Source organism: Natator depressus, chromosome 5 (genome assembly GCF_965152275.1).
Source record: "Natator depressus isolate rNatDep1 chromosome 5, rNatDep2.hap1, whole genome shotgun sequence".
Taxonomy (NCBI): domain Eukaryota; kingdom Metazoa; phylum Chordata; order Testudines; family Cheloniidae; genus Natator; species Natator depressus.
The window spans coordinates 38,998,753-39,017,538 of record NC_134238.1 but is presented as its reverse complement, the minus strand read 5'-3'; the positions used below and the strand labels follow the sequence as shown (position 1 = coordinate 39,017,538).

The 18,786-nt window shown below is 43.8% G+C and overlaps 1 protein-coding gene across 1 annotated transcript in view; it reads right to left on the bottom strand.

Moving 5' to 3' along the window:
* The window catches only part of IPO11 (importin 11), a 299,402-nt gene that overhangs the window by 216,882 nt on the left and 63,734 nt on the right, over positions 1-18,786 (bottom strand). The window contains exons 11-16 of the mRNA XM_074952611.1: positions 17,021-17,213; positions 14,161-14,313; positions 13,797-13,840; positions 11,032-11,122; positions 2,448-2,495; positions 1,687-1,792 (exon numbers count right to left, since the gene is read on the bottom strand). Of these exons, the coding sequence (XP_074808712.1) occupies positions 1,687-1,792; positions 2,448-2,495; positions 11,032-11,122; positions 13,797-13,840; positions 14,161-14,313; positions 17,021-17,213 (635 nt within the window). The remainder of the gene's footprint in view (positions 1-1,686; positions 1,793-2,447; positions 2,496-11,031; positions 11,123-13,796; positions 13,841-14,160; positions 14,314-17,020; positions 17,214-18,786) is intronic.

The following is an 18,786-nucleotide window of genomic DNA, read 5'->3' as shown; positions in this document are numbered from 1 at the left end:
AGACCCCCTACTCTCTCCAAAACACTTAGATAGCTTGCCACCCAAAGCTCTTTTACACAACCCTTGAGCAAGGGATCAGGAACTGGCCCACAGAGGGATTTTAAGTCTCAAAATTTTTTATATTTCTTACTCAAACATTTGTAAAATATAATCTTTTATATAGCCCATTTCCTGAAATACTTCACAGTCAGCTGGAGAAACAGCAACAAAGAAAAATTAAGAGGTAAGTGCAATAATCTATATAATTTTTACAATTGCCATTTACACAGACCATACATCCAAACTATGTATGACTATGTTTCAGCTGACCTGTCCTAGATACACTCCCCGTATGTCATCAGTTTGAAAGGTTCAGTAGCAGCCGTGTTAGTCTGTATTCATAAAAAGAAAAGGAGTACTTGTGGCACCTTAGAGACTAACAAATTTAATAGAGCATAAGCTTTCGTGAGCTACAGCTCACTTCATCAGATGCATCGGGAGCTGTAGCTCACGAAAGCTTATGCTCTAATAAATTTGTTAGTTTCTAAGGTGCCACAAGTACTCCTTTTGTAAAAAAGAAACTTCCCTTTACCTCGTTGAAGCACTGTAGTGCAATCTCTATCAGGAAAGAGGAACTTACAAATGTAGAATTATGTAAAAAAGAGTAATTGCACTGAACAATAAAACAATGTAAAACTTCAGCGCCTACAAGCCCACTCAGTCCTACTTCTTGTTCAGCCAGTCACTCGGAGTTGGGGGAGGACAGGGGTGGGGGGAAGTATGCAATAACTTGTGCAGGAGGAGGGTGATTAAGGTGTCTTGCTGCTGCTTCTGGAAGGGTGGTTTCTGGTACTGGGCTCACCAGGCTCACCTCCTTTTACTGAGCTAGGTGGGCTCCCTTCAGCTGAGTGAACGGGAGTTGTGTGGGAGAAATCAGCCTCAGCCAGGGGAGGCGCTGAACTTGGGGGTGGTTAGCCCCTGAGCTTGGGATGGGGGCCAGTCCCAGCCCTGGGTGGCACGGGGCTCGTGTGGGGGAGAGTCAGCCCCCGCTGAGGGCAGCACGGGGCTTGGGGCGGGGGGAGGGGAGATCAGCCCCAGCTGCGAACAGCACAGGGCTTGGGCAGGGGGATCAGCCCCAGCCCCGGGCAGCATGGGGCTCAGGGGTTGGGGTCTGCCCCTGAGCTCAGGATGGGGGTCAGTCTCAACCTTGGGCAGCACAGGGGAAGGGGTCAGCCCCAGCTCCGGGAGGCATGGGGAAGGCGGTTCAGGTGAGCCCTGCAAGGGAAGGGGGCACTCTGGCGAGCCCCTGGCCGTCCTGTTTTTACTTTAAAAATGCAGGGATGAGAACTACTTTCTCAAAGTGAGCTGAATGATTAAAGGTGTTATTTACTGTACTGAGAAAATTTAATAAAACTCAGATGTATAAAGGAAGAAAGGTGTACATTAATTTTTACAAAAAAAATCAAAAGTAGCCATCACATATGCATTGAAAAGCATTAGATCAAAAGTGAAGGTCTTCAGGAAGCTCACCCTTCCGTGTACACATCAGTCATCTGTAAATATTTTATACCTTTTTGCTCATTTAGCAGGTATAGTTAAACAATGAATATTCACCAGAGCTACACTTGCTTCATACCACATCTTAACAAACTTGTATCAACAAATTACATAAACAGCCAAGATACAAAGAAAGATTAGGGTGCTTACCTGTTATGAGAGACCTGTAGCTCTGCTAATAGCTGATTTTTAAACCACTGATCAAAATCCACACTGTCAAATAGCTCATAAGCTGCCAGCCCAACTGCATTGTAGACTGGAGAAAAACAGAAAAATTAGATTTTGCTCTAGTCAAACTTTGTTCAAATTCTAAAAACTAAAATTGAATAAATGTTGAAAATTATGCTTAAATCACTTTTGTGCAGTAAGGAATATTATCCAACATTTATATTCTGAAAATTAAGAAATTTAAAAAGGAGTATTTGAGTAAAACAATGACAAAACCTTACAAAACTTCCCTCAGAGTTCTCTTTAGTTACAAATAAATTCAGTTCTCCTGAGAGGGGTGTCATGTAGTGTTCACAGCAGTTAAAGGAGTCAGGAACTCCACAGCTCTAAACCTAACTCTACCAATGATTCCATCAGATGCCTTAGACAAGTCATCTGTACTGCCCTCAATTTCCTTGCTTGTGAAATGGAAAGAACATCTCCCTCGAAGAAATGCTGCAGGATTAAATTTTTGCAAAAGTACTGAAAAGTACTATATTATTATATACCCTATTTCTAAAATTCTTGCCTATGGTTTCTGCTGTTTGAACTGCTCAAACTCAGGTCTATGAAAAAATAATTTTGATTCTGTTTTTCAAAATGTCAAAATTACATCTCACAAATTCTTCTCAGACATTTTATAGAACTCAGGCACATATGTAAACAGCTTTGTTCCTTGAAAGGCAAAGTGAAATTTAATTTACCAGCATCTTTAATCAGTAGAGCATTAGTATCTTCCACATTCGTAGGTCCTGCAATAAAGTTAAAATAAAAGCAATTATACAAAAAACAAACAATGTAAGACCCATGGATATTTCAGTGAAGTAGTACATAGCAAAGAATCGAAATATACACGCCTCTTTATAAATACAAACCTAAAAGTAATGCATCCTGTATTTAAAAAAGTACAGCACTGTTATGCTGATGCTTTTGGTTTTTTCAAACCTCTAAGAGAGGACCCATTCTGATTAAGAGAATATACTGCATATCAAGAATATTTCTGTGCCTTACTGAAATACTGAATTTGTGATTGCAAAGTATCTACAATATGTTCATTGAAGAAAGCAAAGGAAATTAAAATCATTATTGTACCACACTTTGTCATCTTGGCAGTTGTAGTTAATTACATTTATCATAAAATATGCAGCTACAGAGTACTCACAAAGGTAAGTATTTTATAAAAAAAAACACTGGAAAAAAAACAGGAATTGGTAAAGAATGGCCATCAAGTAATGATTATTTGCAGAAAAAGTGACCACCTGGTTACTTCTACACATTACATAAAAAAAGACAGTTACCTTTTCCGTAACTGGTGTTCTTCGAGATGTGTTGCTCATGTCTATTCCACAATAGCTGTGTGTGCTCGCCACGTGCACCAGTGCCGGAAGTTTTTCTCCTAGCAGTACCCCTGGAGTGGTGCTTCCATGGCGCAGTATAAGGGGAGCTGAGCACTCCCCACACCCTCAGTTCCTTCTTGCCAGACAACTCAGACAGAGGGGAAGGAGGGTGGGATGTGGAATAGACATGAGCAACACATGTCGAAGAACACCAGTTATGGAAAAAGTAACTGTTTTAATTCGAGTGATTGCTCATGTGTATTCCACAATGGGCAATTCCAAGCTATATCTGTTGGAGGTGGGTAGGAGTTCACAAGTTCCCAGGACGGAGGACAGCCCTGCCGAACCCAGCATCATCCCTGGTTTGGGAAACAATTGCACAGTGCAAGGTGAACGTGTGAACCGAAGACCACGTGGCGGCCCTACAAATGTCCTGGATTGGGACATGGACCCTGAAGGCAGGCAACGAGGCCTCCACCTGAGTTGAGGGTGCCCTCACGATAGGTGGCGGGGGGACACCCGCCAGCTCATAGCAGGAGCGGATGCGCGAAGTGATCCATTTGGAAAGCTGCTGAGTGGAAATCGGCTGGCCTCTCGTGCACTCAGCCGAGGCAACGAACACTTGTGAGGACTTTCTGAAAGGCTTGGTCCGCTCGAGGTAGAAAGCCAGAGCCCGCCGCACATCAAGCATGTGGAGACGGTGCTCCTCACTGGACGAGTGAGGCTTAGGGCAGAGGACCGGTAGAAAAACGTCCTGACCCATGTGGTAGGCGGAGACCACCTTTGGGACGAACGCGGGGTGTGGGCGGAACTGGACCTTGTCCTTATGAAAGACTGTGTTTGGCGGCTCAGAGGTCAGGGCCCTGAGCTCTGAGACTCGCCTGGCCAACGTGATTGCAACCAGGAAGGCCACCTTCCACAAGAGGTGAGACCAGGAGCATGTGGCCAGAGGTTCAAACGGGAGCCCCATGAGACGAGCCAACACCAGGTTTAGGTCCCACTGCGGGACCGGGGGTCTAGAATACGGAAAGACAGTCCAAACCCTTCAGGAACCAGCCAGTCATAGCATGGGAAAATACCATGTGCCCTTGCACCGGTGGATGGAAGGCCGATATGGCTGCCAGGTGCACCTTGACTGATGAGGGCGCCTGGCCCTGGGCCCTCAGGTAGAGGAGGTAATCAAGGATAAGGTGGACTGGGGTGGCCACCGGGGAGAGACCCTGGTCCACTGCCCACCTAGAGAAACAGGACCACTTCGCCAAATAAGCACGGCGAGTGGAGGGCCGTCTACTTTCGAGGAGGACATGCTGAACCTGTTCTGAGCACGTGCTTTCCTCTCCACATAACCACTGAGCAGCCACGCCACGAGGTGAAGCGCCACTAGGTTGGGATGGAGGAGGTGGCCCTGGTCCTGAGAGAGAAGATCTGGGCGGAGCAGCAGCGGCCTTGTCCGTCTTTATCTTCTCCAGGACCCTGCTGATTAGAGGGAACGGGGGAAAGGCGTAGAGAAGTCGGCCTGACCAGGACAGGAGAAAGGCATCAGAGATAGCACCCCTCCCCACGTCCCCCTTGGAGCAGAACTGGGGGCACTGCCAGTTCTTCCGAGTTGCAAATAGGTCCACCTGGGGAGTTCCCCACCTTCGGAAGAGCTGGTGAGCCACTTCCGGGTGGAGGGACCACTCGTGTTGCGAGGAAAAGTCCCTGCTCAAGCGATCCGCCCTCTCGTTCCAGGCGCCCGGTAGGTGGAAGGCCTTCAGGTGGATGTCGTGGGCTATACAGAAGTCCCACAGCCTGAGAGCTTCGTGGCAGAAAGCAGAGGATTGGGCCCCGCCTTGCCTGTTGATATAGAACATCGAGGCCGTGTTGTCCGTGAGGATCCTTACTACCTTGCCCTCCAAGTGGGAGCAGAAGGCCATGCACGCCAGCCGCACCGCCCTGAGCTCCTTGACATTTTTATGTAGGGTCAGGTCTTGAGCCAACCACAGGCCCTGGGTCTGAAAGCTCCCCACATGCGCCCCCCCTAACCCAGGTCCGACGCATCGGACAACAGCTCCAACAACGGGGCCCTGTCCCTGAACAGGACCCTTGGAGCATGTTGTTTGGGGCAGACCACCACTGTAGGGAGGTGATCACAGGGTCTGTCACGGTGAGAACCTTGTCCATCCTGTCTGTGGCCTGGGAGAACTTCGAGGCCAACTAGAGCTGGAGGCCATCCTGAGTCTGGTGTGACGGACCACGTACGTGCACGCCAACATGCGTCCCAAGAGTTGCAGGAAAATCCTGGCTGTTGTCACCGTGAACCTTGTGACCGAGTTGATGAGACCTTTCAGGGTCTCGAATCTGTCTGGCAGGAGAGAGGCCCTGGCCAACACTGCATCCAGGAGCGCCCTGATAAACTCTATGGAGCGCCCTGATAAACTCTATGCGTTGGACTGTTACTAACGTGGACTTGGTGTTGTTTACCAACAGGCCCAAGGCGGTGCACGTGGACAGGAGGAGCACCACGTGATCCCTCACCTGCGACCGGGAGGTGCCCTTGACAAGCCAATCGTCCAGATAGGGAAATATCTGGACCCCCCACAGTTTGAGGTAGGCCGCTACCACCGACATGCATTTTGTAAACACCCTGGGAAGAGTGGACAGACCAAACAGGAGGACCGTGAATTGGTAATGACTCTGTCCCACCACAGAACAGAGGAAGCACCTGTGCCCCTCGAATATGTGGATGTGGAAGTATGCGTCCTGTAGATCAAGGGCAGCATACCAGTCCTCGGGACGCAGGGAGGGGATGATGGAGGCCAGGGAGACCATGCGGAATTTGAGTTTCACCATGTACTGGTTCAGACCTCGCAGGTCCAGGATGGGCCTGAGCCCCCCTTTGGCCTTCAGGATAAGGAAATAATGGGAGTAATACCCCTTGCCCATGAACTCCTCGGGCACCGCCTTTATCGCTCCTAGTCCTAGAAGCCACCCCACCTCCTGCTCAAGCAGAGCTTCGTGCGAGGGGTCCCCCAAGAGGGACAGGGGCGTTGTTGGGCGGGGAGGAAGTAAACTGGAGGATGTAACCCCGGGAGATGGTGTTGAGGACCCATCGGTCCGAGGTTAGCCACGACCATTCTGGGAGGAAAGCATACAACCAGTTGGAGAAGGGTAGCTTTACTGGATCCCTGGTGAGGCCTGGCGGGGTGCCCCCGAGCGTCCCGTCAAAAACGCCTTTTCCCCGCCTGCCTGCCCTTGGAGGACCCAGGCTGGGGGGCAGGCCGAGACTGCCTCTGAGGCATCTCTTATAGTCCTGCTGCTTCTTATGGGCAGCCCCATACTCCGGGAGGGCGGCCTGGGCGGGAGTCTGCTGTGGCTTGAACTTAGGTTTTGCCAGAGCCGGGACATAGAGGCCCAGAGTCTGGAGGGTCGTGCAGGAGTCTTTCATGCCATGCAGTCTTGTATCTGTTTCCTCCGCAAACAGAGCTTTCCCATCAAACGGGAGATCCTGCATGGAAGACTGCGCCTTGCTGGACAGCCCAGAGAGCAGGAGCCATGTCCGCAGCATCCGAGGCTGCCTGCAGGGACGCCCTTGTGGCTGCTGCCCCTTCCTCCACTAGCGCTTTGAACTCCTTCCTATCGCGCTCCTGGAGTGAGTCCTCAAACTTGGGCAGGGAGCCCCACAGATTGAATTCGTACCGGCCCAGGAGAGCCTGATGATTTGCAACTTGTAACTGGAAGCTCGAAGACTAATACATTTTCCTTCTGAAAGAGTCCAGTTTCCGAGAGTCTTTGTTCTTTGGGGTCGGAGCTCGCTGACCCTGCCATTCCCTGTGATTGACTGACTCGACTGACCAATGAGGCTGGAATTTGCACAGGGCGTTTGAAATCTTAGCCACCCCTTCATGGAGGGGCAAGGCCACCCTACCCAGTGCCGACAGGGACAACACGTTAAACAGGGAGTCTGAGGGCTCCTCCATCTCCTCTGCTTGGAGGTGGAGGCTTGCTGCCACCCTCTTAAAGAGTTCTTGGTGGGCCCTGAAGTCCTCCTGCGGGACAGAGGAGGGTGGGGCCGCAATTGCCTCCTCCGGGCGGTGCGAGGAGGCAGGTGCGGTTCTCTGGGTGTCATCCGGCATCGGTGGGTCCACCACCTGGTCAGAATCCAGGCACGGTGCCGAGGACGTACGTCCCACCGACTCCTTTCTTGGGAGTCTTTAAAAAAAAAAAAAAAAAAAAAAATGCCGACGGTGTCTCTGAAGCTCCAGCCACTGAGCAGGCTCCCACCAGGGGCTACACTGGAGGCCACGGTGCCCACCGGTACCACTGGGCCGCCCACGATGCTCGGTGCCCCTGCACCTGCTGTTGCACCGGCTGTTTGGGTTGGCTGGCCTGGCCCATCGAGGGACGGCTACGACTGGAGACCGGGCTGGCATAAAATCTGCTGCTGTCACTGGACCGGAAGGAGTGGCAGTGCTGGGATCTACAAAGGCCATGGGACCGCGATCTTGACGTGGAGGACCGGTACCGACGGTAACAGCTGCTCCGTGAAGGGCCTCAACAGGTGGACCCGCAACGGCAAGATGATGGCAATCGACACCCAGGGCTGCAATGTCTTGGCGGAGACTTGGAGTGGGAGTCCAAGTGGGAACAGCATCGACAACCGTGCCATGACCAACTGCAGTGTCCTCTCCGAGACAAGGACTGTTGGTGAGACCTGCTGCAGTCCCGTCAATATTCGCTCCTTGAGGACGAGCGGTGCTGAGAGTCCCGGACGGACGGAACCCAGCCAGACAGTCTGGTCGGCGTTGAGAGCGATCCACATGGACTCTGCCCCGAGCGGTTACTGGGCGGTGAACGGAGTCAGGAACATTCCCTCGACTGAGACCGGTACCGGGCCGGAGGAGACTGCAGAGATCCCAGAGGCGGTTTGCCTCTGGAGCATGGGGCTGACATCAGCGGTGCTGCGGGCACCAGCATGGACATAACGTCCTGAGCCACCTGGAGGGCTTCAGGAGTGGATGGCATCCGGACATCCAGAGAGGCCTGTTCTGAAGGGGCCAGCTTACTCCACTCAACATGAGTCGGAGACCTGGGGCCCAGTTGGGATCAAGGACTGCTCAACATGGGCCTAGCCTCTGTCCCAGACTTCTCTCGGTGCCGCTGTGAAGAGGGAGTCTTCCTGGCCCTCTTGGCGTGCCCCGCGGAGGGGTAGCAGTGCCGCTTGGTCAATGGCACCGGAGGGTCACTGTGTACCGACACCGTGGTGCTGGGTACCGGTTCTGAGTGGCGTGCTGGAGCCGGGGTCAGCACCGATTCCATCAGGATGGCCCGGATCCTAATGTCCCTTCCTCTTTTGGTCCGAGGCTTAAACGACTTGCAAATCTTGCACCTTTCGCTGATATGGGTTTCTCCCAAACAGAGCAAACAGTCTGCATTCAGGTCACTTCTTGGCACAGAATGCCTACAAGAGCCGCACAACTTAAACCCCGGGGCGTGGGGGATGCCCCAGCCCGGGCTCACTGACTAAACTAACTAAACAGCTAACGAACTACAGGTACTAACACTGAATGAATGAACAATTCTGGGGACGAGCTACAGCAAAGCTGGAGCAGAGCAGTTCGGACGCACCTTCATTGGTGGCAAGAAGGAACTGAGGGTTGGGAAAGCATGCAGCTGCCCTTATACCGCACCAGGCAGGCGCCACTCCAGGGGCCACGGGGGGCACTTCCCCCCACGGGTAAGTGCTAGGGGAAAAACTTCCGGCACCTGTGCACGTGGCGAGCATGCGCACCTATTGTGGAATACACGAGCAATCACTCGAAGAATTGTTATATAATTAAATGTAATAAAGTTCTAACAAGTTAAACATTTAATTTTGACTTTTTTATGCCTTAAACAATTTTGGCAATGGTAATTCCCATGCTGACAATACTTGAGACCTCAAAAATTTCAGGTGTATTTACAGCTAATAATGTGGAGGCCCTACCTTGGGAACACAAAAAAGCTTTTGGCAGAGGAGTGACGAACATTTCCAGATTTTTACCTTAAGGGAGTCTAATTTTGTCACCTCCATGCTAGAAACCTGTAATTCCTACAGTACCAAAGCATTCAAACAATCTAAGATCTTAAATATCCAAGGTCTGTGCACAGAAGTTGTGTCTGGATGTAAAATCTATTCCTCGGGTAAGAAGTATTTCTTTATTTCTATTTATTTAGAATTCAACATCCATTACTCTAGGTACATATTAAAAATATAACCTAAAAATCCATAACATAGTTTTGGACACCGATCCAGGTTGCAAGTTGAGACTGATGGGGAAGAAATAGAGGCAGCTCCCTCTAATAGCTCTGATGTCCACCTTCTGAGGTTATTGAGATCATATGGTATTCTCTGGCACTCCTTTGTGAAAAACTTTGGGGATTGGAAAAAAACAGGGAAAATGCTGAAGGACATCCCCTCACTATTAAACTCTAGTCTTTCGGGAAAGCGTCCATTGATACTCTTTGACAACTTCCTGCTCGGAAGCAGAACTAGTGACATTTATTATTGTTTTCTATGGCAAAAAAGATCAGTTTCCAGGAAATCTCAGAACAGGCATTGTCGCTAGGTCTAAGAACAAAACTATGTCAGTAGAAACTGAATTAACCTATCTGTAGTAAAGAGTGCAGCCCTTTCACAATCTTCAAAACCTATCAATCCAACATAATGAAATAACAAGCCAAGAAGAAAGAAAGATGTGTTAATTCCCCAAAAAGTGGGAAATGGAAAGTAATTGGGTTGTGAAAATTGATTCTCGGGTTTTACGGTTCATCTCTCAAAATCTGTGCTTGGCTAGGAATGAAGCAGATAGAGCTAGCAATAAGGCCCAACTTCTGCAATCATCCATTAAAATGTCTTGACTCCTGATCACACAAAGACAACTGATTGCTTGGGTCTACAGGGTAGACAGGTCTACAGACTCTTAAACTGTGGTCTATGGATCACTGCTAGTCTGAGGAGAGAGCTGGTTGATCACCAACAGGCTCCTGCTCCTCCTTTCCAACTATTAAATGGCACTGAAAGACAGCTAACCATATACAAATATTTTTCTTTTTTTATGTGCCATAAGGAATTGTTGTCAATATCACAAATTTTTTATGACTGCAAATAAGAATGGAAGTGATCCACAAGAACCTCTTCAATAAACTGTAATGCACACTATGGGGGAAAACAGGGTACACGGGGTAAAAACAAAGGTTACCATCATGAAAAGTATGGTGAGGCCTGCTAACACCTTTAGGTTGACTGTAAAACTCAGAGACTGAGCTGCAGTCCTGGTTATTTTCAGATTGGCCAAGAGGACCTCTGTCTAACTGAAAAGGATTGAACTTTTCTAACCGAAGATTCTTCACCTCAGCTAGAACATCTGGGATGATTGAAAGCTCTGGCATCATCTCCTTTAAGTATATTCTGTGGCTTCTGCAGTGATGTCAGACACATCATAAACTCTTTCGGAGTATTTAAACAAATCAAGGACTTCTTGGTAAGCCCCTTGTAAAATAACTTACGGGACTTATGAAGGTGCTCAGCAACTGTAGAAAATCCTACGAGTTCTAAATCCTCACTAAAGAACAGACCTTGCTCCAAATTTTGCCCCAGCTAAAGAAATCTAACCATAAACACTGAATAACCTCCTTTTCAGCCATGAAACCCTATGTTGTTGATATAGTTATTAAAGACACCATACAGTCTAGGTCCATGAAAACAAAAATTCATAATATTTCCTTTCTGTAAATATACCCTTCATTTTTATCACAATATACTTACAAAACATCTCCAATATCATTTAGAATTATTTGAAAGATGGGGGAAATATTTTACGATACAAATTTAGAGTTCACAAATACATAAACTTTAGGATTAATATACAGTCTGCACAAAATGAAATAGCATAGAAATTCCAGTATATTAAAAACATTTTTAAAATCTTACCTTGTAGACTGTGAACCATTTCTAAAAGCACAGGAGTAAGGGTCTGATTATATTCATGGAAAATATCAATAAAAAGAACCTCTGTGCATGGCTGAAAAAGTAAAACAAATCTGTTATAAAAACCTAAATAAGACAAGTCTAGCCTAGTTCTAAGATACAGTAAAATAAATACATTTAAACTACTAAATAGCTCATAAGGAAAACACTCCAACACTACAATTTACTGAAAGTAACTTTGTCACAATATGGCATGTTCAATTAGAGCAAGATTTTGATACAGTCATATCACATTCACAATACAAGGTTTACATTCCTAGTTTGCTAATCAGTTACTAAATAAATCAGAAAATAACGGAGAGAAATATAATTAGCCAATTTTTATTCCTATAGCATGCATAACAAACAAGTTACACCTTTATACTAGATTTCCAATATTTAACAAAGCTACCCAAAATGTATTCTTCAGGTCTCTCTGCTCTATTTTCACTTAGCATATTTTTCAGTTCTTTGCTACTAATGTCTTGCATACAGTAGATCTTTACACAAGTGGCTCATAAACTGTGGTCTATAGATTACTGCTCATCTGTGGAGAGAGCTGGCTGATCACAAAGAGACTCCTGCGCCTTCTTTCCAATTGTTAAAATGAATTAAAAGACAGTTAACAATATACAAACATTTTTTCTTTTCCCATGTACAAGGTATTGCTGTCAATATCACATGAATGTTATATGATTGCAAATAAGAATGGAGTTGATACACAAGAATTTCTAATACAACATGGTGCGCACTATGGGGGGAACAATAGGATAATCCCAGTTCTCACAGCAATTTAAAACCGAGACTTTTTGCAATTTTAGTGTTGTGTATATATTTAAACTGAAGTAGGGGGAATCAAGATATTAGTAAAATTTTACATACATAAGGATATAAGCTGCCTCCTTTAGTGTATTTTGGACTCCAATAAAAAGCACAGAGTATAACCCTGTGTGCCCAGCAAGTCCTGTGTACCAGTATTAAGTGATCAATGAATATGGAATATCTGTTCTTGAAACAACACACTGCTCTCGTTTCTACAACCAAAGGAGAACGATAAACGAAACAATGAACTGAGGAAGAACAGGGCAGAACTGTTTAGGGAGGGACCAAAAAGAGCTCTTTGCAGCCCTCATTCTAATAACAATCTAATTCAATTCTCTTCCTTTCTAGGAAAACAGAGTAGAGGTCCCGGAGGAAGTATTCTGAGTTACGCATGAACATCCAGGCTCCTAAGTGTAGTACCCAAAACTGGAGTTCAAAGAGCAGCATGGATTGAAATTTCCCTTAATACAGTGGGATAACTGGGAAAGCAGTTTCCTAGCAGCCAGCTGTAAGCCAGGACTGTATAAGGCATGCTGGAAGACAAGTTTATATAAATCCGGCCCTCACCCCAGAAAAAGGAGAGTGTTAGAGGAAGCCAGAGAAGCTATGGAATCACTCTCTGAAGAAGGGAAAGTAAAACTAATATTTGTTTGGTGTGTTTGTTCCACATAATGGTCTTTTTGACCAAGGAAAGGATTGTAAAACAGGAATATTAACTCCAGAATCTGGCAAGAGCTGATGTAGAGGAGGCTGGAAAAATACCACTAAAAGCCTCCACTAAACAGTCATGAAATGTATGTAACTAATCTAAATTAATGTGTAATCTTAATAATGTAACTGTGCCCTACTCCCATTGCTTAGCCCTTTATGTTTCTAATCACCATCAGTTTTATTTCATGTTTTGATCTAGACTGCATACTCTATAGAGCAGAGCTTTCTCTGCGTTTTGTAAGGAACCTGGCACATCTTTCAGCATGGTATAAACATTAAATAAAATTTTCTAAAATTCTCTGACTTGATTTGCTCAAGTGTGTTATGTATATAAACCAACAGGCTTAAAGAAAAAATATATAGAAAAACGTGTGTGTGTGTGTGTGTGTGTGTGTGTGTGTGTGTGTGTGTGTGTGTGTAAAATGTACACACACACACACACACACAGTTTCTGTCTTTTTTTGTTAATTAGTTTGTTTTATACAATGAGGTGTCAACTGACACAGTGTATGCTCTTTTGTCTTCCAAGACAGCATACGCAACCCTTACTGACGTATGCTCTATATTATGCCTTTTTGTATCATCATGCTTTTGAAATCAAAGGATACACCTTTGAAAGCTACAGATGCTGACCCACGGAAATGCTACATTCTGTAGGGGGTTTTGGTTTTTAAATATGTGCATCTTCTTCCTCTGATCTTGTTTGTTACAATAGTTTGGTTTTAAAAAATGTAACACTTGAAAATGTTACGCCAAAGAATCTCAGGAACCTTTATTTAGTATTTATTTTGCAGTACTCAAAGATGTGCTAAATGTCTCAAAGAACAGAGAAAGGTAGGTCTCTGACCTAGAATTTTTACATAAAACATGAAAAATATGATAAAGAAATTACCTTCACTCACTCAATATTTTTACAGTACTGTATAGAATATCAACTCCACCTCTTTTACCAAAGCACACTGTACACTTACTTTCTAGTGTATTTAAGACTAAACATTAGTCAATATCTTAACACAAATTCAAATATAATGCTACAGATTGAAGTTCACAGTAACTAAGTTCAGATTCTTCTGCAAATGTTGGTATATACTTTTTTAATAAATGCCACATCTTTGGGCTACAGGCCACTCAGCAAAGGCATGAAGAACAACTTTTCCTTTTAATTAATCTTTTTTCATTCAAATTGAAATACTTACTCTGAGACTGTATTTCCAAGAATCTCCTCCTGTCTCCTCTACAGCTACAGTCCATAAAGAAAACAAGAAAACATTACAGAAAAATACGAGTATTTTAGTTATGGTTTTAAACAATATTAGTGACTTATTTAATCAGTATGAAAACATTATGGATAGGTAAACATTATGAGTTACTGCACATCTCAGGTTATGTAGAGAATCTCGAGAATGTAATCTCTCTATACAAGACTGTACAAAGAAAAATGCCAGCCACTTTCTCCTGTGGATCTTACTATGAGCATTTTTTGGATGCACTTGTCCAAAGGGAACAGGTAGTAATAAATATCTTAATAAAATTAGATGAAAATACAATGTAATTTCTTACTGAAGCCTTCTGGGTCCTCTTCCCACATTGTCAATTCTTCCTCTGTTAGCAGGAAATAGTGAGAGACTAATCTCCTACATATCTCCATTAATGTTGGGTATGTGAAGAATGATGTCTTTATCTTATGTGCTTCAAGAGTTTCAGGACTGCTATCTGTAATAGTAATACACAATTACTATTCCGTGACTTAACATTATACCAGAATCCTATTTATCAATAAAGAAAGAAAATGCTGGACAGAAGACTCTCATACTGAAAGGAACAATTACATCTCCATATTGACTTAAAGACACTTTCTTATAAAGCACCTAAAACTGTTTAGCAAGTAAGATTGTTCTATTAGCTGAAAATATTGGTGAAAGTGATGCCTCATAAAATAAGCCCTGACTGCTATTTAAATTATTCGGAATAATAGTCTTTTTTGTTGTTGTTCTTCATAACTGAAAGATTCTACCCTCAGAAAAGACCGTCATCCTATCCTGTCAGGAGCCACCATCTTCCCTGAATCAGCTTGGCTCCACTGTGATTGGAAACAAATACTAGACTAGGAGGCCATTCTGAAAGAGGACATTTTTGTTAGTGGGTAGCCCTACAGCTACATCATCACTGAGAATAATACAAAATGACAGCTATTGTGAAAGAGGGCAGTTCATTGTGGAATTCTCAGAAGAAGAAAAATATCCTTCATCTTTGATAAAAATTAAAATTTCAGATATGAAGAATACACGCAAAAAAATGACCATTAAGCCTAAAATAATTATTGAATTGTACCAAGTCACGAGATTCCAGTGAGTTTCAACCACATGTGAAGTTTGAAAAGTTTATGTTGCTCCATTATTAAGATCATTCAGGACATAAAAATGGCCTGACAGGATGCTAAATTTCTTAAATAACCAATTTTTTTAACTAATTTTAATCCAAACTAATTAACAGGCTTACTTTCAAATTCTCAGAAAATTCATCGGGTGCCCAAAGAGTAAGTGCTGTAATTTTTAGCAGGATACATTGTATTCTTCATACATAAAGTGTTTTAACTCCTCCTTTAATTCCAAAAAGTAAAACATAATTATGGAACTGCAAGTAGCATTTCCATAATAATTAATTCTCTGTTAATAGTTCATAATCCAAAATGTTACAATTTGTTCACTGACATTTTAATACCTGCGACAAGAATATCAAAAAACAATTGAAGATCTGCAGTTCATCCTGCAACATATTTTTAAGCATTGGATTTGATAATCTGAATTAAAATCATTAGAATTTCTGAACCTCTTGAAAAATGTAGTTCCATCACTGGATTATTTTAATTTGGAAAGGAAAATTACATATGGTGTCAGGGTCAGGCCAATGGTTACAGGAGAGTGACAGAAGGTAGATACATTAGCCCCCAATTAAGCAGGTCCCTTTTCCCTAAGATAATGGGCTGTTCCAGAACAATCAGGAAGTTGCTGGAACCAATTATGTCAGGCCAGCTAATTCGGACACCTGAAGCCAATTAAGAAGCTACTAGAATCAATTAGGACAGGTAGGCTAATCAGGGCATCTGGCTTAAAAAGGACCTCACTTCAGTTAGTGAGGTGCGTGCGAGAAGCTGGGAGCAAGAGGTGCACAAGGAGCTGAGAGCGAGAAGGCATACTGTTGGACAACTGAGGAGTACAAGCTTTATCGGGCATCAGAAGGAAAGTCATGCAGTGAGGAAAACAAAGGTGTTGGGAGGAGGCCATGGGGAAATAGCCCAGGGAGTTGTAGCTGTCACACAGCTGTTACAGGAAACGCTGTAGACAGTTGCGATCCACAGGGCCCTGGGCTGGAACCCGGAGTAGAGGGCGGGTCCAGATTCCCCCCATCTTCCCAACTCCTTATTTGATACAAGAGGAGTTGACCTGGGACTGTGGGTCCCACCAGAGAGGAAGGTCCTTGGCCTGTCCCCCGACCCACTAGGTGGGTCAGCAGAAACTGTGGGGATTGTTCTCCTCCCTTTTCCCCATGCTGGCCAGTGATGAGGTTAGCTGAGTGAACAGCAGGTTTGAGCCACTAGCAAAAGTGACCAAACTGAAGGCTGCCGGGAATCTCTGAGGGGAGCAAAATCCGCCAATAAGCGCAAGACCCACCATGGCAGAGGAGGAACTTTATCACAATACTTTTTTTCTGAATCCAATTAGATGCTGGTGTCTCATCATATGCAAACATGAAACTAAAACTAAAATTAAGTAATCTTTATAGACAGATTTGTTTCAACACTAAGGAAAGTAATTGTAACTATCCATGCATTAAATTAAAAAAATTTTAGCTCGAGCCAGCCTCTTGTGAAACAACCATATAGAGTCAGAATTGCAGAAAAAGTAACTGCATTCAACAGCATGCTGAAACTTTTACTTTGATTCTGTAGCTCAGACAGTATTGCTGTGAACTATGGTACACAGTAGAAACATTCTTTTATTAGACATTTTCCTAGCAAAGGAAAAAGACATCAGTGAGTTTGATGAACCATAAATTAACTTGGCCCTTGAACTAAATACGGGCTCTTTATTTTATATGGTTAATGAAAGCCAAAGCAGTAAGTAATTTCTCTGCATTTTTATGTGGGAAAGCTGTTTTGCTGCATGTTCCTTATGGATTTAAGTGGTAATTATAAAACGATTTGGAGATTCTTTCCTAAAGCTTGGTTTTCACAGTCAAAATATTAATAATATGCAATATTTATTATATGATCATGTTAACTAGTACAATGTTAAGAATTTTAAACACCTTTTAAAATGGCTTTCTTAAGAACATTTGAAGTTAGTGTTGTGTCACAGCTGGCAAGCTTTTTCTTTTTTTCCAAGAATGGGAAAACATGCTGAGGAAAGAGCAGCAGTACCTTCGAAACGTTTTGATGGCTTGTAAGCATAATTTTTTACAATCATCTTAATGAGATTCATGCACTGGACAATAAATCGCTCAAATGTAACTCCTTCACCGGCCTCTGTGAAAACATAGCTTACAGCAAACTCCAATGATCTCTGAATCAGAGGGGTGAATGAAAAAGGATGTTGGTCCAGGAAGTCCAAAAGCTAAAAAGTGAGGGAAGAAAAACATCATATGACTTAATTCACACACATTTTATGTGCACAAAGGACTTTCATAAACCATCTTGCAAAAACAGGAGCACATTAATGTAATGTGCAAATCTAACAGTTGGCCACAAAAATTAAATTAAAACAAAATCAGTTTTACGGTGCTTACTGATTCATTCATTTTATCTGTTGGCGTTCTAATTCTCAATTCCAAAGCAATGTTTTGTTTATAAGAATGACAGTTTAAGGAACCATGTACTTTTTCAACTATTCAGTGCTATTTTATTGATAAGTAACAATTCACAGATGTAAGAACTGATTTTCCCTAAAACAAGAAAAAAGCTAGCCCCCAAATTAACAATATTCTTATTAGTAACCCACCATTCATACCCGCTTCCAACCATATTTAAAGTACTGAACATTTACTTTACCAGTTTACTCCACCTAGATGCTTTTTAGACACTGCATTGGTCATGACAAATCCCAGCTTCGGAGAGGGCTGAACATTTTAACAAGCAGAGCCAACCCGTGGCATTTCTTTTTAAATCAGACCTACAAAATTTTTTTGCCAATCCTATGTTCTCCAACTGTGACAGGTGCCCCATCAATCAAGCATCATACCAGTATGCACAGGAACAAACTGAGGATTTTGGGATATGCCTGGAAGATAATATTTTGCTGCCCATCCCCTAAATATTAAGAGATTTCTGTCTATGATAATCACACCAATATGTACTGGGGCTTGAGAAGGATTAGTGATTTGATCTGTTGGGATACTCTTCCATTATAACTGAATAACTTTTTCTGTAAAAAAGGTGCTGTCATAAATATAATGGGAAGGGTAACCACCTTTCTGTATACAGTGCTATAAAATCCCTCCTGGCCAGAGGCAAAATCCTTTCACCTGTAAAGAGTTAAGAAGCTAAGGTAACCTCGCTGGCACCTGACCCAAAATGACCAATGAGGGGACAAGATAATTTCAAATCTGGAGGAGGGGGGACAAAGGGTTTTGTCTGTGTGATACCTTTGCCAGGAACAGATCAAGGATGCAAGCCTTCCAACTCCTGTAAAGTTAGTAAGTAATCTAGCTAGAAAATGTGTTAGATTTTCTTTTGTTTTTTCGCTTGTAAAATTCACTGTGCTGGAGGGAATGTGTATTCCTGTTTTTGTGGCTTTTTGTAATTTAAGATTTTGCCTAGAGGGATTCTCTGTGGTTTGAATCTGCCTGCCTGTGAGATTATCTTCCATTCTAATATTACAGAGTGTTTCTTTTATCTTTGTTTTGTTCTTCGAATAAAGTTCTGTTTTTTAAGAATCTGATTGGGTTCTTAGGGTCCTAAGAAACCCAAGCTGGTCTGTGCTCAACTTGTTTATTCTCAAGCCTCCCCAGAAAGGGCTTGGGGGGATATTTTCAGGGAAGACGTCTCCAAGTGGTCTATTTCCCTGTTCTTTGTTTAAATTGCTTGGTGGTGGCAGCATACTGTTCAAGGACAAGGCAAAATTTGTACCTTGGGGAAGTTTTTAACCTAAGCTGGTAAGAATAAGCTTAGGGGGTCTTTCATGCAAGTTC